The following is a 15765-nucleotide window of genomic DNA, read 5'->3' on the forward strand; positions in this document are numbered from 1 at the left end:
TTTTTCTTCTTTTTTTCTTCTTTTTTTTCTACATTGTAGAATAACAGTGAAGACATCAAAACTATGAAATAACACATATGGAATCATGTAGTAACCAAAAAAGTGTTAAACATATCAAAATATATGTTATATTTGAGATTCTTCAAAGTAGCCACCATTTGCCTTGATAACAGTTTTGCACACTCTTGGCATTCTCTCAGCCAGCTTCACCTGGAATGCTTTTCCAACAGTCTTGAAGGAGTTCCCACATATGCTGAGCACTTCTTGGCTGCTTTTCCTTCACTCTGCGGTCCAACTCATCCCATACCATCTCAGTTGGGTTGAGGTCGGGTGATTGTGGAGGCCAGGTCATCTAATGTCCATTGCTCGTGTTTCTTGGCCCAAGCAAGTCTCTTCTTATTATTGGTGTCCTTTAGTAGTGGTTTCTTGACCATGAAGGCCTGATTCACACAGTCTCCTCTGAACAGTTGATGTTGAGATGTGTCTGTTACTTGAACTCTGTGAAGCATTTATTTGGGCTGCAATCTGAGATGCAGTAAACTCTAATGAACGTATCCTATGCAGCAGAGGTACCTCTGGGTTTTCCTTTCCTGTGGCGGTCCTCATGAGAGCCAGTTTCATCATACCCCTTGATGGTTTTTGTGACTGCACTCAAAGAAACTTTCAAAGTTCTTGAAATTTTCCGGATTGACTGAACTTCATGTAATGATGGACTGTCATTTCTCTTTAGCTGTAAATAGGGTTATCTTCTGTATACCACCCCTACCTTGTCACAACACAACTGATTGGCTCAAACGCATTAAGAATGAAAGAAATTCCACAAATGAACTTTTAACAAGGCACACCTGTTAATTGAAATGCATTCCAAGTGACTACCTCATGAAGCTGGTTGAGAGAATGCCAAGAGTGTGCAAATCTGTCATCAAGGCAAAAAGGTGGCTACTTTGAAGAATCTCATATAACGTATATTTTGATTTGTTTAACACTTTTTTGGTTACTACATGATTCCATATGTGTTATTTCATAGTTTTCATGTCTTCACTATTATTCTACAATGTAGAAATACAGAATAAAGAAAAACCCTTAAATGAGTAGGTGTGTCCAAACTTTTGACTGGAACTGTATATATATAGTAACAGAAGTGTACGGGGTGATAGAGCCCAGGTGTTTCAGAATGTCCTGCCATGATAGAGATGTAGAAGTATATAGCCTACAGTATGTTTCTAATGCAGAGTAATATATCAAATGTGTGTTTCTGCCCTATACAGTAGCAAAAGGGCGAGGACTAATACTTGTTGTGTCAATGAGTTAAATATTGCAGCCTTTGAAACCCACGTTCAGTTTTACTGATTCTCAGTGGGATTGTATCTGGGCCCAGCTGTCTCATTGTCTGGCTTCCACGTCTGTGTGGCATTAGAAGGCAATATGTCGTGTCCCTTCAGCCCAGTAAAAAGTTTGTGGGAAACAGTTTTTGGCAAAGAGTGTTTGCATACTAAGCGTCTGGAGAATATTCTAATTTTATGAGGAAATCTTTTTAAGCAGAGAGTTTGAGTGCCACTGCAGGCCCTTAAAGTACAGGAGGATTATGCAGAGCATGAGTAAATAGCAAGGAGAGTATTATGTATATAAATATTCATATTTCGTAGAAACCATTCGTGGCTACGTTTTTACTCAACAAAATCTCCTTTAGATAAGATAGTTATGAACTCTGTCTGTCTGTCTGTCTGTCTGTCTGTCTGTCTGTCTGTCTGTCTGTCTGTCTGTCTGTCTGTCTGTTTTCAGGGTGTTTCTTCACCATGGGGTCTAGACATTCCCAGTATAATCTATCGCCCCTTACAGTGTGTTGTGTGTGCGTGTGCATGTGTGTGTGTGTGTGCGTGTGTGTGCAGGTGGACATTCCCTCCATTTCTTGATGACCTTCTTTTTGTCCAGCTCCTGATATTAATATGGATGTGCGTACCCCCCCCCCCCATCCTTTAATTGTGCACTGCAGGTGACCTGGTCTCCCGGGCCATGCACCACCTCCAGCCGCTGCATGTGAAGAACCACAGCAACGGGACGCCCATCCACCAGAAGAGCAGCTCAGTACACTGGGAGCCTGAGGCGCTCTATACCCTCTGCTACTTCATGCACTGTCCCCAGATGGAGTGGGAGAACCCCAACGTAGAACCCTCCAAGGTTACCCTGCAGACAGAGAGGTAACACGCACACACAGAAACAAACACAAACCAGCAGGAACACAGTGACGGACACACTCACACACCTCATGGGATATACGGGTATTCAAAGTATTCACATTTTCTTACGTTACAGCCTTACTCTAAAATTGATAAAATAAATAAAAAATTATTCAGCAATCTACACACAATACCCCACAATGGCAAATTATGCAAATGCATAAACAACATAAATACCTTATTTACAGTATTATTCAGACCCTTTGCTATGATACTCGTAATTGAGCAGGATTGTGTCGAGGCAGAAGGGTACAAAAATGATTCGGCAGCATTGAAGGTCCCCAAGGACGCAGTGGTCTCCATCATTCCTAAATGGAAGAAGTTTGGAACCACCAAGACCCTTCCTAGAGCTGGCCAAACTGAGCAATCGGGGCAGAAGGGCCTTTGTCAGGGTGATGATCAAGAACCTGATGGTCACTCTGATAGAGCTTGAGAGTTCCTCTGTGGAGATTGGAGAACCTTCCAGAAGGACAACCATCTCTACAGCACTCTACCAATCAGGCCTTTATGGTAGGGTGGCCAGAAGGAAGCCACTTCTCAGTAAAAGGCACATGACTTGGAGTTTGCCAAAAGCCACCTAAAGACTCTCAGACCATGAGAAACAAGATTCTCTGGTCTAATGAAACCAAGATTACTCTTTGGCCTGAATGCTAAGCATCACATCTGGAGGAAACATGGCACCATCCCTACGGTGAAGCATGGTGGTGGCAGCATCATGCTGTGGGGTTGTTTTTCAGCGGTAAGGACTGGGAGACTAGTCAGGATCGACACAAAGATGAACAGAGCAAAGTACAGAGCGATCCTTGATGAAAACCTGCTCCAGAGCACTCGGGATCTTAGACTGGGGCGATGGTTCACCTTCCAACAGGACAACGACCCTAAGCACACAGCCAAGACAACGCAGGAGTGGCTTCGGGACAAGACTCTGAAAGTCCTTGTGTGGCTCAGCCAGAGCCCGGACTTGAACCCGATTGAACATCTCTGGAGAGACCTGAAAATAGCTGGGCAACAATGCTCCCCATCCAACCTGACAGAGCTTGAGAGGATCTGCAGAGAAGAATGGGAGAAACTTCCCAAACACAGGTGTATCAAGCTTGTAGCGTCATACCCAAGAAGACTTGAGGCAGTAATCACTGCCAAAGGTGCTTCAACCAAAGTACTAAGTAAAGGGTCTGAATATTTATGTAAATGTGGTATTTCCGTTTTTATTTTTAATAAATTAGAAAACATTTCTAAAATCCTGTTTTTGCTTTGTCATTATGAAGTATTGTGTGTAGATGGGGGGGGGGGGGGGTATTTAATCCATTTTAGAATAAGGCTGTAACGTAACAAAATGTGGAAAAAGTCAAGGGATCTGAATACTTTCCGTATGCGCTGTACATGGGCTGTTATGTTGATGGTGTCGATAGACAGTTAGGATTCACATTCATCCATTCATCAGACGGGTAAGACACAAATGTCATGGTAGTACTTTCATTCTGTCGTGAACCAAAGCCATTCTGAAGTACTCGACACACGCCTCCTGCATTTAGCTTTCACAGTGAGCCTCAAGTCTCCCACATCCCTTAACCAGATGTTTTCCTATAGAGGAAAAATATTTAAATAGAATCAATTGACAGCTTGTTAATGTACATTAAGCCCTAACAATCACATGCAGGGGGAATCAGCAGGACATTATTATTGAAACACGTATGGCTTTACTAAATTGCTCTCACGGACATAGTCATTACATTTCAATACAAGTTATAGGCTGTATGGAGTCCATGTTTTAGAATGCTATTATGCGTTACCCAACATTTCCATGATGTCGATTCTGAGATCCCTCCTATACCTTAGACTTTGGTGTACTCTTAAAATGGCAAAACAGCTATCTATAGCTGTCTATCTACACTGTTCATATTTACACTGGCTTGGAGTTTTTCCTGGCCAGGTCACCTGGTGAGGAAATGCTCCTATACATTATATAACCTCACAGGACCAGAATGTCCTGAGGATATGAGGAAACCTCCGTCAGGGGAAGTGGAAATGGGTGAATAAGCTGACAGTTGATGCAGAGCAGGCCTCCTCCGGGGCTCTACACTTTACAGCCCTGTAATGGAGAACTAACTGCTAATGTGTCTTCCAGGTCTCCTTCCCCAGTCTGCTTCAGCTCTGAGCACCACAAAGAAAGGTTCCTAATGAACAGATTTGTAGAGCAGAATTGGGAAAGCTGCGTGATTCCAATCGTGTTTTAAAACCTTGCCTAGGTCTACACTTAATTGGAAATCTTCAAAGAGAATGGTCGGAAACACGTCTTAAAGCTAGCCTGTGAACTATGTCTGAGCTTTTCTGTTGGTTTTGTAGTGGAATATATTGGCCGATAAAATATACACTACTTCATGATGTGGTGTTGTGCCTTTTGAAACGCTGGTACAGATTGTGTCATAGTGCCTCAAGGTCACATGTTTCCCAGGACTTTGAAGGGAGTCATTTATATTTGCATGTGTGCAGTGATGAAAATTTGAATAATTAAATAGCAGGATTCTCCCTCAGGCTAGAATACTACTGATGAATGACAGACTGATTATAAGTGACAAATATATGACAGATGTACAGTGCCATTCGGAAAGTATTCAGACCCCTTCACTTTTTCCACAGCCTTATTCTAAAATGGATTAAGTAAATAAAAATCATCAGCAATCTACACACAATACCCCATAATGACTTAGCAAAAATAGTTTTTTAGAATGTTTTGCTAATTTGTTAAAAATAAAAAACAGAAATACCTGATTTACATAAGTATTCAGACCCTTTGCTATGAGACTCAAAATTGAGCTCAGATGCTTCCTGTTTCCATTGATTATTGATTATTAAAATTGGATTATTAAAATGTCTAAAATCCTGTTGTTGCTTTGTCATTATAGGGTATTGTAGGTAGATTTATGAGGAGAAAAAAACAACAATTGAATCAATTTTAAATAAGGCTGTAACCTACCAATATATGGAAAAAGTCAAGGTGTCTGAATACTTTCCCGAAGGCACTGTACATGTAGGAGCGAAGCTGCGGCTGGACATTCAAGGCATTGAGCTATCTTGTGTGAGATAATATGCAGTGATCTAGAGTCACATCAGTATTGTTCAATATTAACATTACATGTATATTCATATTCATATTAATAGTAATAATGTCTATGACTGACAGGTGCACATACATATTCATATGTTTCTCCATCCTCTAAAGAACAAATACAGTTCAATGGGAACCAGCTGTTAGGGTCTCTGAATAAAGGAGTAGCATAACTGTGCTCCAAGACACTGATCTAAAGTCACTTTTAAATGACAATGGTTAGAATGTCAGATTTGTGTAAGCTAAGCAGATCCTAGATCTAAACCAGGACAACTTTTACCTGTACCAGTCAGCCCATAGTTGATATTGATGACTCCTGTGTGTGTGTGTGTGTGTGTGTGTGTGTGTGTGTGTGTGTGTGTGTGTGTGTGTGTGTGTGTGTGTGTGTGTGTGTGTGTGGGCGGGCGGGCGGGCGGGCGCGTGCGTGCGTGTGTATGTGTCTGCAGGCCTTTCCTAGTGCTGCCTCCCCTGATGGAGTGGATCAGGGTGTCGGTGGCTCAAGCCGAGCATCGCCGCAGCTTCTCAGTGGACAGTGACGACATCCGGCAGGCCGCCAGGCTGCTACTGCCAGGGGTGGACTGTGAACCACGCCAGCTCAAGTACGGCATGGAAACACACACACATGGCACGCAGGCTCGATACACCCACACTCAACAATAGGAACTCTAACAGACACATGCACACACACTACCACGGATGGACCCATGTGCACGCTCACACACACACATGCACACACACACACACACATACACACGCACTCTAACACACACACACACCTCTCATACAGTTGTTATTTGTCCTCACATTGACACAAGTCATTTAACACACAAATAATTTCTGTCCAGAATCATTGATTTCCTTTCCTGTGATTTCCCTACCAGGACGGATGACTGTTTCTGTGCTTCCCGCAAGCTGGATGCAGCCTCTACAGAGGCTAAGTTCCTCCAGGACCTGGGCTTCCGTATGCTCAACTGTGGCCGGACCGACCTGGTGAAACAGGCTGTCAATCTGCTGGGGCCTGACGGCATCAACAGCATGAGTGAACAGGTTAGTTAGACACACATACACACACACACACACACACACACACATGCACAAATGCATGCATGCACGCGCGCCTGCACACACACACACGCACACTGCCTGGGGAACAGAACATAGAGCAGACATAACGCAAAACCAAGCAGACACCTTGCAGGCAGGCAAGCACTGGCAAAGATGCTTACACACACAAACGCACGCACCCCTTCGGCCTCATATACACATGGATGGATGCCCACGCCCACAACCACCCACCCATGTTCTCAACTCAATTTGACCTGCCACTTTTTTTCTGCTCTGTGGTAAACGTGTGAAACTCAGTATTGCCCACTCTCTCCTACACACATCAGTCCATTGGGACAACACACACACACACAGCTACGTCTTACTATACTTGTGAGGACTTTTTGTGGACCTAAAATTGATTCCCATTCAAAATCCTATTTCCCCTAATCCCTAACTCTAAATTTAACCCTAATCCTGCCCAACTCATTGTTGAACCTTTAACCTGTATTTTTGCTGCTGGTGTTTTCTCTAAGATTTGGAAAGCGGCACATGTCCTCCCCCTGAATAAAGGCCGGAGATCCTTCTGATTTACATAATTACTGCTGAAAGTTATCTTGCTTAGCCAAGGTACTAGAATCCCTGACCCAGCTAAGAATTTTTTTACCTTCTCACTCTATTCTAAATATGCGTCTAGTCTGGTTTTAGATTATGTGTTGAATTGGCTAGATTATAAAAAACATTGTACTGCCCTATTTATAGACCTTTCCAAAGAATTCGACACCATTGACAATTCCCTACTCATTCAAAAAGTTTTTGAAATGGGCCTGGACAAGGAATCGTGCAAATGGTTTAAGAGCATTCTAACAGACAGGACACAAAGTGTGCTTTCTGATGGGGTCAATTCTATTTCCTCAATATTACGAAAAGTGTACCGCAGGGGTCGGTATTGAGACCCGTTCTCTTTACTATTGATATAAATAATATTGGTCTATGTATTAAATCCTGTAATATTTATCTGTATGCAGACGATACGTTTATGTATACCATTGTTCTAACTGTAGACAAGGCATTGTTAGAGCTGCAATCTGATTTTGTTGCATTACAGAAATCCCTACTTAATGCGGGCAAAACTAAATATTGTTCTCTAATTCATGGCACTCACAACGAGTGAGTTCCCGCCCAAAAATATCTCGGTGTCTGGATTGATAAAGATTTAACATTTAAAAAACATGCTCACGAGCGAGTTAAAAAGCTAAGATATAAAGTGGGCTTCTGTTTTAAGAATAGATCTTGCCTCACCATGAACAGCAGGGTAAGTTTTAATACATATCACTGCTTCCTGTATCAGAAGGTGAGCTGGACCTCACTAAAGTCCCGTAGAACCCTTCATTACTCCATTCTTGTTTACAAAGCTCTGCTCAACAAGCTTCCAACATAAACTATATATAGAAAAGTATGTGGACACCTCTTCAAATTAGTGGATTTGGCTATTTTAGCCACAGCTGTTGCTGACAGGTGTATACAATTGAGCACACAGCCATGCAATCTACATAGACAAACATTGGCAGTAGAATGGCCTTACTGAAGACCTCAGTGACTTTCAACTTGGCACCGTCATACGATGCCACCTTTCCAACAAGTCAGTTTATAAAATGTATGTCCTGCTAGAGCAGCCCTGGTCAACTATAAGTGCTGTTATTGTGAAGTGGAAAAGTCTAGGAGCAACAACGACTCAGCCGCGAAGTGGCCACCCAAGTAGGCCACCCAAGCTAACAGAATGGGACTGCTGAGTGCTGAAGCGCGTAGAGAGCAAAAATTGTCTGTCCTCGGTTGTAACACTCACGGTCGAGTTCCAAACTGCCTCTGGAAGCAATGTCAGCACAAGAACTGTTTGTCGGGAGCTTCGTGAAATGGGTTTCCATAGCCGAGCACCCGCACACAAGCCTAAGATTACCAGACACAATGCTAAGTATTGGCTGGAGTGGTGTAAAGCTCGCCACCATTGGATTCTGGAGAAGTAGAAACGCGTTCTCTGGAGTGATGAATCACGCTTCACCATCTGGCAGTCCAACAGACGAATCTGAGTTTGGGGGATGCCAGGAGAACGCTACCTGCCCGACTGCATAGTGCCAACTGTAAAGTTTGGTTGAGGAGGAATAATGGTCTTGGACTGTTTTTCATGGTTCAGGTGAGGCACCTTAGTTCCAGTGAAGGGAAATTATCTATTTTGATTTATTTTTTGTAACCCCTTTTTCTCCCCAATTGGTAGTTACAGTCTTGTCCAATCGCTGCCACCCTCGTACGGACTCAGGAGAGGCCAAGGTCGAGAGCCGTGCATCCTCCGAAATACGACCCTGCCAAGCCACACTTCTTCTTGACACACTGCTCACTTAACCCGGAATCCAGCCGCACCAATGTGTCGGAGGAAACACCGTCCAACTGGTGACCGTGTCAGCGTGCATTGCGCCCGGCCCGCCACAGGGGTTGCTATAGCGCGATGGGACAGGAACATCCCTGCCGGCCAAACCCTCCCCTAACCCGGACGACACTAAGACAATTGTGTGCCGCCCCAATGGTAACCCAGTCATGGCTTTACTGTGACACAGCCCTGGATCGCACCCAGATCTGTAGTGACGCCTCTAGCACTATGATGCAGTGCCTTAGACCACTGTGCCACTCGGGAGGCCCGTGAAGGGAAATCTTAACACTACAGCAAAGAATTAGATTTTAGAGAAATCTGTGCTTGCAAGTTTGTGGCAACAGTTTGGGGAAGGCCCTTTCCTGTTTCAGCATGACAATGCCCCCAGGCACAAAGCGAGGTCCACACAGAAATGGTTTGTCGAGATCGGTGAGGAAGCATTTGCCTGGCCTGCACAGAGCCTTGACCTCAACCCCATCAAATTACTTTGGGATGAATTAGAACACCAACTGCGAGCCAGGCCTAAGCGCCCAACATCAGTGCCAATCTCACTAATGCTCTTGTGGCTGAATGGCAGCAAGTCCCCACAGCAATGTTCCAACATCTAGTGGAAAGCCTTCACGGAAGAGTGGAGGCTGTTAGCAGCAAAGGGGAGACCAACTACATATTAATGCCCATATTTTTGGAATGAAACGAGAAGGTGCCCACATACTTTTGGTTATGTAGTGTATCTCACTTCGCTGTTGAAATATAAAAATATGTTTGCAGGGTTGGTTAACTTACCCCCTGGATTAACTCTTGAGATCTCGCTTGTCTCCACAAAGTTGGTCAATCCACCTTTAGTTTTAAGGCACCACAGTTAGGGAATACTTTACAAAACAAATTACACCGGGATTCCCGGTGCCGATAGGGCAGTTTTAAACTCTGTTGTTACATTTAATTGAAGTATGCAATTGTTTCAATTGACTATTATTACTTGTTGTAATAACCTGATGTAATATACATACAGTTGAAGTCGGAAGTTTACATACACTTAGGTTGGAGTCATTAAAACTCGATTTTCAACCACTCCACAAATTTCTTGTTAACAAACTATAGTTTTGGCAAGTTGGTTAGGACATCTACTTTGTGCATGACACAATACATTTTTTCCAACAATTGTTTACAGACAAATTATTTAACTTCTAATTCACTGTATCACAATTCCAGGGGGTCAGACGTTTATATACACTAAGTTGACTGTGCCTTTAAACAGCTTGGAAAATTCCAGAAAATGATGTCATGGCTTTAGAAGCTTCTGATAGTCTAATTGACATCATTTGAGTCAATTGGAGGTGTACCTGTGGATGTATTTCAATGCCTACCTTAAAACTCAGTGCCTCTTTGCTTGACATCATGGAAAAATCAAAGAAATCAGCCAAGACCTCAGAAAAAAAATTGTAGACCTCCACAAGTCTGGTTCATCCAGGGGAGCAATTTCCAAACGCCTGAAGGTGCCACGTTCATCTGTACAAACAATAGTACGCAAGTATAAACACGGGACCACGCAGCCATCATACCGCTCAGGAAGGAGACGCGTTCTGTCTCCTAGAGATGAATGTAGTTTGGTGCAAAAAGTTCAAATCAATCCCAGAACAACAGCAAAGGTCCTTGTGAAGATGATGGAGGAAACAGGCACAAAAGTATCTATATCCACAGTAAAACAAGTCCTATATCAACATAACCTGAAAGGAAGAATCCGCTCAGCAAGGAAGAATCCACTGCTCCAAAACTGCCATAAAAAAAAACAGACTACAGTTTGCAACTGCACATGGGGACAAAGATTGTACTTTTTGGAGAAATGTCCTCTGGTCTGAGGAAACAAAAATAAAACTGTTTGGCCATAATGACCATTGTTATGTTTGGAGGAAAAAGAGGGAGGTTTGCAAGACGAAGAACACCATCCCAACTGTGAAGTACGGGGGTGGCAGCATCATGTTGTGGGGGTGCTTTGCTGCAGGAGGGACTGGTGCACTTCACAAAATAGATGGCATAATGAGGACACAACTGGGCAGAACAGAACTGTGGGCAGAACTGAAAAAGTGTGTGCGAACAAGGAGGCCTACAAAACTGACTCAGTTACACCAGCACTGTCAGGAGGAATGGGCCAAAACTTATTGTGGGAAGCTTGTGGAAGGCTACCCAAAACGTTTGGCCCAAGTTAAACAATTTAAAGGCAATGCTACCAAATACTAATTGAGTGTATGTAAACTTCTGACCCACTGGGAATGTGATGAAAGAAATAAAAGTTGAAATAAATAATTATCTCTACTATTATTCTGACATTTGACATTCCTAAAATAAAGTAATGATCCTAACTGACCTAAGACAGGGATTTTTTACTTGGATTAAATGTCAGGAATTGTGGAAAAACTAAGTTTAAATGTATTTGGCTGCGGTGTATGTCAACTTCCGACTTCAACTGTATATGTCATGATCGTTTGAAGCATACTTGGACCAACGTGCAGCGTGATCTGGGTTCCACATCTTTTATTAGAAATAAGTGAACCACACAACAAAACAATAAAGAATAAACGAAACGTGACGACCATGGAGTGCTAACATGCAACTACACATAAACAATATCCCACAAACACAGGTGGGAAAAACAGCTACTTAAATATGATCTCCAATTAGAGACAACGATTACCAGCTGTGACAGTATATCTGTCAATCATTTTTTAAATTTTTGTTGTTGTGTTGATGGAATTTTTGTCCTCAGGGCACCATTGCAAATGAGACAACTAATTCCAACCCTAACCAGAATTCTAACTCTAACCCTAAACACAACTTCTACGACTAAAATAGCCTTTTTATACTAGTGAGGACTGGAAAAATGTCTGGTACTCACAAATTTAGTCAAACGTGTATACACACACACACATTGTTGCTAGTGAACCAGCAACATTTTATTTTCAGTTTTTAGTTTGAGGCTGTTCTGAGCTGAAGAACGCAACTCATTCCCTCCAGACTGCCTCCTCCCTTTGATGTTTAGACTGACTGAGGAGCCCATTGGAAACACACTGTTCCCAGTGTCTTAGGGAGCTGCAGAACATTACTCCTCTGAGTTTTCCGTGATCAACGCCACACGCTACTGTAGTTAATCAAAGTGGCTGGAGGGGGAAATTTCAAACATGGAGTCCAAGTGTGCTGTAAGCAAATCCAAGAAGTCAGATACAGGTCAAGCTGAGGATTGTTTCCATGTGTTGATGGCTTTGACTTGTGCTCATGTATCTGCGGTAGTTTGGTGAACCACGCTCGCATGATGAGTAGTAACCTTGTCTAAGACCTGAAGAATTGTGTTAGCTCACCGAGGTAATGCCTAGGCTTTAGCTCCACGAGCTAACACAGTATTGTGGGGCACAGGAGAAACTGTGCGTATTCGAACCCAGATTGTCAAACTCACAGTGTAAAGCAGCCATCCACTGTCATACAAAAATGATGTCCTTGACATCTGCTTCATATCTGCTTTATTCAACTCACATCTGGACTATCTGGACTGTCAAACAAAACCCTAACTGTAATGTGACCAATGTATCTTCCGACCCCTGACCCCTCTGATGTACATCAGGGAATGACCCCTCTGATGTACGCCTGTGTGAGAGGGGACGAGGCCATGGTCCAGATGCTGTTGGACGCTGGAGCAGACATCAACAGTGAGGTCAGTGATGATGACAACACCATGTTGTCTAGAATGATATGTATGTAGCCTGTTCCCAGATCTGTTTGTGTTGTCTTGCAAACTCCTATGGTCATTGTCTTGTTTGGCGTGATCATTCCAATTTATGTGTTGTGAGACGGGAGAAAACCCAGATTGTGTTGTCCCTCATCTGTCCCCACTCCTCTCCTGTTGCCATGCTGTATGTATAGTGAGAAGAGGGTACGGTCATAATCTTGAGGCACGGGCCGCCATGCTGTTTACTGTACACAATTTAATAACACACTGTTTACAGTTGAATTACACAGACATAACTGTAAGCTCACCTTTTAGCTATTCCTTTGGTACAAAGAATGAAAAGAGAACATTAAATACTATATGTTTGAGGCATTTCTCAGGTAAGCTTTGGGGGATCTTTGGTTGTAGCCTAGTTACATGTAATGGTGGCCAATGCCTGTTAGTCCTAGTCTTGTTGAGTCACCTCATGACTGTGGAACCCACCAGCCATCACGTCAGAATTCATGTCGGCCATGATAGTGGTAACCCCAGAACAAAGCACTCAACACAACACTCCAGTAGGCGGAGGATGGTTTATGTCATTGGTTATTTTGAACGCTCGTTATCATCGCAATGAGGTCATAATGATTCATCTAAATCAAGTTAAATGGAGCACGTGACTGTTTTGATTGATTAAGCAACAGGACACTGTTTGTTGCTTCCGGTATTTCTGAAGAACTGCACACACCAGGTCAAATAGAATAAACACGTGTTACTTCTGCCTCTGTGTATCCTCAGAGTAATTAAGGTCAGGAAAAGTAAATTAAAGCAAAGCAAATTTGAGAAAAGTCAATTAGAGAAAAGCTCAAAATGAGTGTCCGCTTCAGAGACTCTGAGAGTTGCTCGAGGGAATTGTGTGTGCTTCGTTCACGGGTCTCTGCTCACAGCCTCACATTCATGTGCTCCCAGTTGTTGTCTCAACCCCTGATTGACTGTCTGCCTGAGAGGAAATGTGGTCTAGTTACTGAGGTTAGGTCAACTTAGGTCAGCCTTGGACTCCAGACAGACAGACCAAGGCTGGAAAAGATTGAAAAGTGGAAAGTATCTGAGTACTACACTGTTAAGCAGAATTAGACAGAATCGACTGAGTTGGTTTAGCAACAAAATCTGCAGGATGTCGGCTTTTGCCGCAGGCTAACTAGCTAATTACCTCAGGGTCGTAGTCATTAGGGCATGCAACGGAAAAAGTTTTAAAAGCGAGCAGAAAACAAAAGTTTGCTTTTTTTATTGTCTGTAAGTCCAAGTAGACCCTCCCTGTTTCAATCACCCCCCCTCCCCTCCCCCGGTTTGGTGCCTAATGAATACGACCCAGCTCTCCTTCCTTTAGACACCCTCCTTTAGTTGCTTGTCTTTGCTGCATAGACTAGAATTTTAATGGCTTTATATCTCTCTTCCCTGAACCTCCCTGATGACTTCCCAGGTGCCAAACACAGTGCACAAGCACCCCTCAGTCTACCCCGAAACGCGCCAGGGGACACCTCTCACTTTCGCCGTGTTACACGGACATGTCCCTGTTGTGCAGGTAGTGATGTCATCCTTTCTCACCTCATTGTGTTTTCTGTCTGTTCACCTCTCATTGTGCATCATATAGTGTCATGCAGGGTGGGGGTAAATTCCATTTCAATTCAGACAATTCAGGAATAAAATGTTTTTTTTTAATCTTAATTGAAAAGCATTGAGAAAAATTGGATTTAGAGGTTTGGTTTACTTCCTGAATTGACTGAATATAAATGGAACTGACCCCAATCTTGGTGTCATGGTTATTATTATCATGACATAAATGGTGATAATAACAACTAAAATGTGTTTTCTCCTAATCCTGTGTATGTAATGTCTATTAAATGTCATTGAATGCTGAGTGACCTGAGCTTGAAAACCCAATGGAAACTGGTTGAAATGAAATGTACTAGTTTGAACGATTGTGTGATTCTCTACTTCCTCCTGCTGAAGTGCACGTAGCACACACTGCATTAACTTAATGGAAACAGGACAATCTGTTGGTCCACATTGCTAATGGTCATTAAACACAATGGACCAACATCGCAACGATCTTTCCACTGAACTGCTAAAACTAATTAGCTCTACTTGTTCAATGAAAAGGTGTAGCAGGACTTTTTCCATAGCCTCATCGAGGGGTTTCGGAAGTACATGGAAATCACATGGGCGGAAAGAAGAAAAACAGGATTTGTGGTTGAATAAATGCAGATTTAGTGTTCAGGCTCTTTGGGGTAGAACTTTCCCTAAGCACCTGTAATGTTCAGTCAGATTTGGTTGGGGGCTTTTCAGTTTCATAATTTCACACTCCATTTCCCAAGCCATCTGTTCTGCCAGGCTGTAAAATTGTACTATCCAGTATATGGTTCAGGTTGTGCTGTCTGAGTCTATCTTGGTGATGGGCCACTGATGCTCATACCAACCCTTCAGAGAGTGAGGATAAGTCTGACTCCCCGTTTCTCCCCCTTGCCTTAACCCTGCCTCACCCACTGCCCTCCACAGCTGCTACTGGATGCTCGGGCCAACGTAGAGGGCTCCCTACAGGATGGCATGGAGAACTACACAGAGACCCCGCTACAGCTGGCCTCCGCTGCAGGTACACTACTGGAACAGCATGCCTCTGACAGCCTGCAGCCGACCTTGCACAACCAATGTGGCCTACATCATGATGGCCCTGCTGATAATAACCACAAGATGCAGTGGGATGTTATGAATAGGTCCTGGATTTTGGGCTGACCACCTGCCTAGAGAAATCTTAGGGCCCTGCATTGGGGAAATAATTCAGCACTGTTATAAGTTTTCTTTTTCTGGGAGATCTAGCGTACTCATGCACACACACACACACACACAGACACCTTGCAGATATACAGATGTAGGATCTTAATTTGAGTCAGTTTGCTACAGTAGGAGAATAATCCTGAAGCAACAGGAAATGTGAATATTTATGTGGATTCGAATTAATGGACATTTCTTGTAGGGGTTGATACATTTTTCATTAGGGAAAGTCGATTGGGATATTTTTAAGTGGAAATTACAACATTTTGAAGCCTTTTTAACCTTGAATACACTACAAGTTTGCATTTCCTGCACACTTCTCAGCAACAAAAAGGTGATAAAATTAAGATTTGACATCTGTAGGCACACTAGCGAAAATGTTCACACACACAAGAGCACAACTACGGCCTCATGTACACATGCATGGCACATG

General features: G+C 43.1%; 1 protein-coding gene across 2 annotated transcripts in view; it reads left to right on the plus strand.

Annotated features, from left to right (window-relative positions):
• btbd11b (BTB (POZ) domain containing 11b) overlaps positions 1-15765 on the plus strand; it is a 131761-nt gene that overhangs the window by 100511 nt on the left and 15485 nt on the right. Inside the window, exons 3-8 of one of the 2 annotated variants that reach the window (XM_036977555.1) lie at positions 1994-2198; positions 5790-5942; positions 6225-6390; positions 12420-12509; positions 13984-14085; positions 15060-15153. In XM_036977555.1, coding sequence (XP_036833450.1) covers positions 1994-2198; positions 5790-5942; positions 6225-6390; positions 12420-12509; positions 13984-14085; positions 15060-15153 — 810 coding nt within the window. The remainder of the gene's footprint in view (positions 1-1993; positions 2199-5789; positions 5943-6224; positions 6391-12419; positions 12510-13983; positions 14086-15059; positions 15154-15765) is intronic. The other variant, XM_036977566.1, reaches the window with a different exon arrangement.

This window comes from Oncorhynchus mykiss, chromosome 1, assembly GCF_013265735.2.
Source record: "Oncorhynchus mykiss isolate Arlee chromosome 1, USDA_OmykA_1.1, whole genome shotgun sequence".
NCBI classification, from domain to species: Eukaryota; Metazoa; Chordata; class Actinopteri; order Salmoniformes; family Salmonidae; genus Oncorhynchus; species Oncorhynchus mykiss.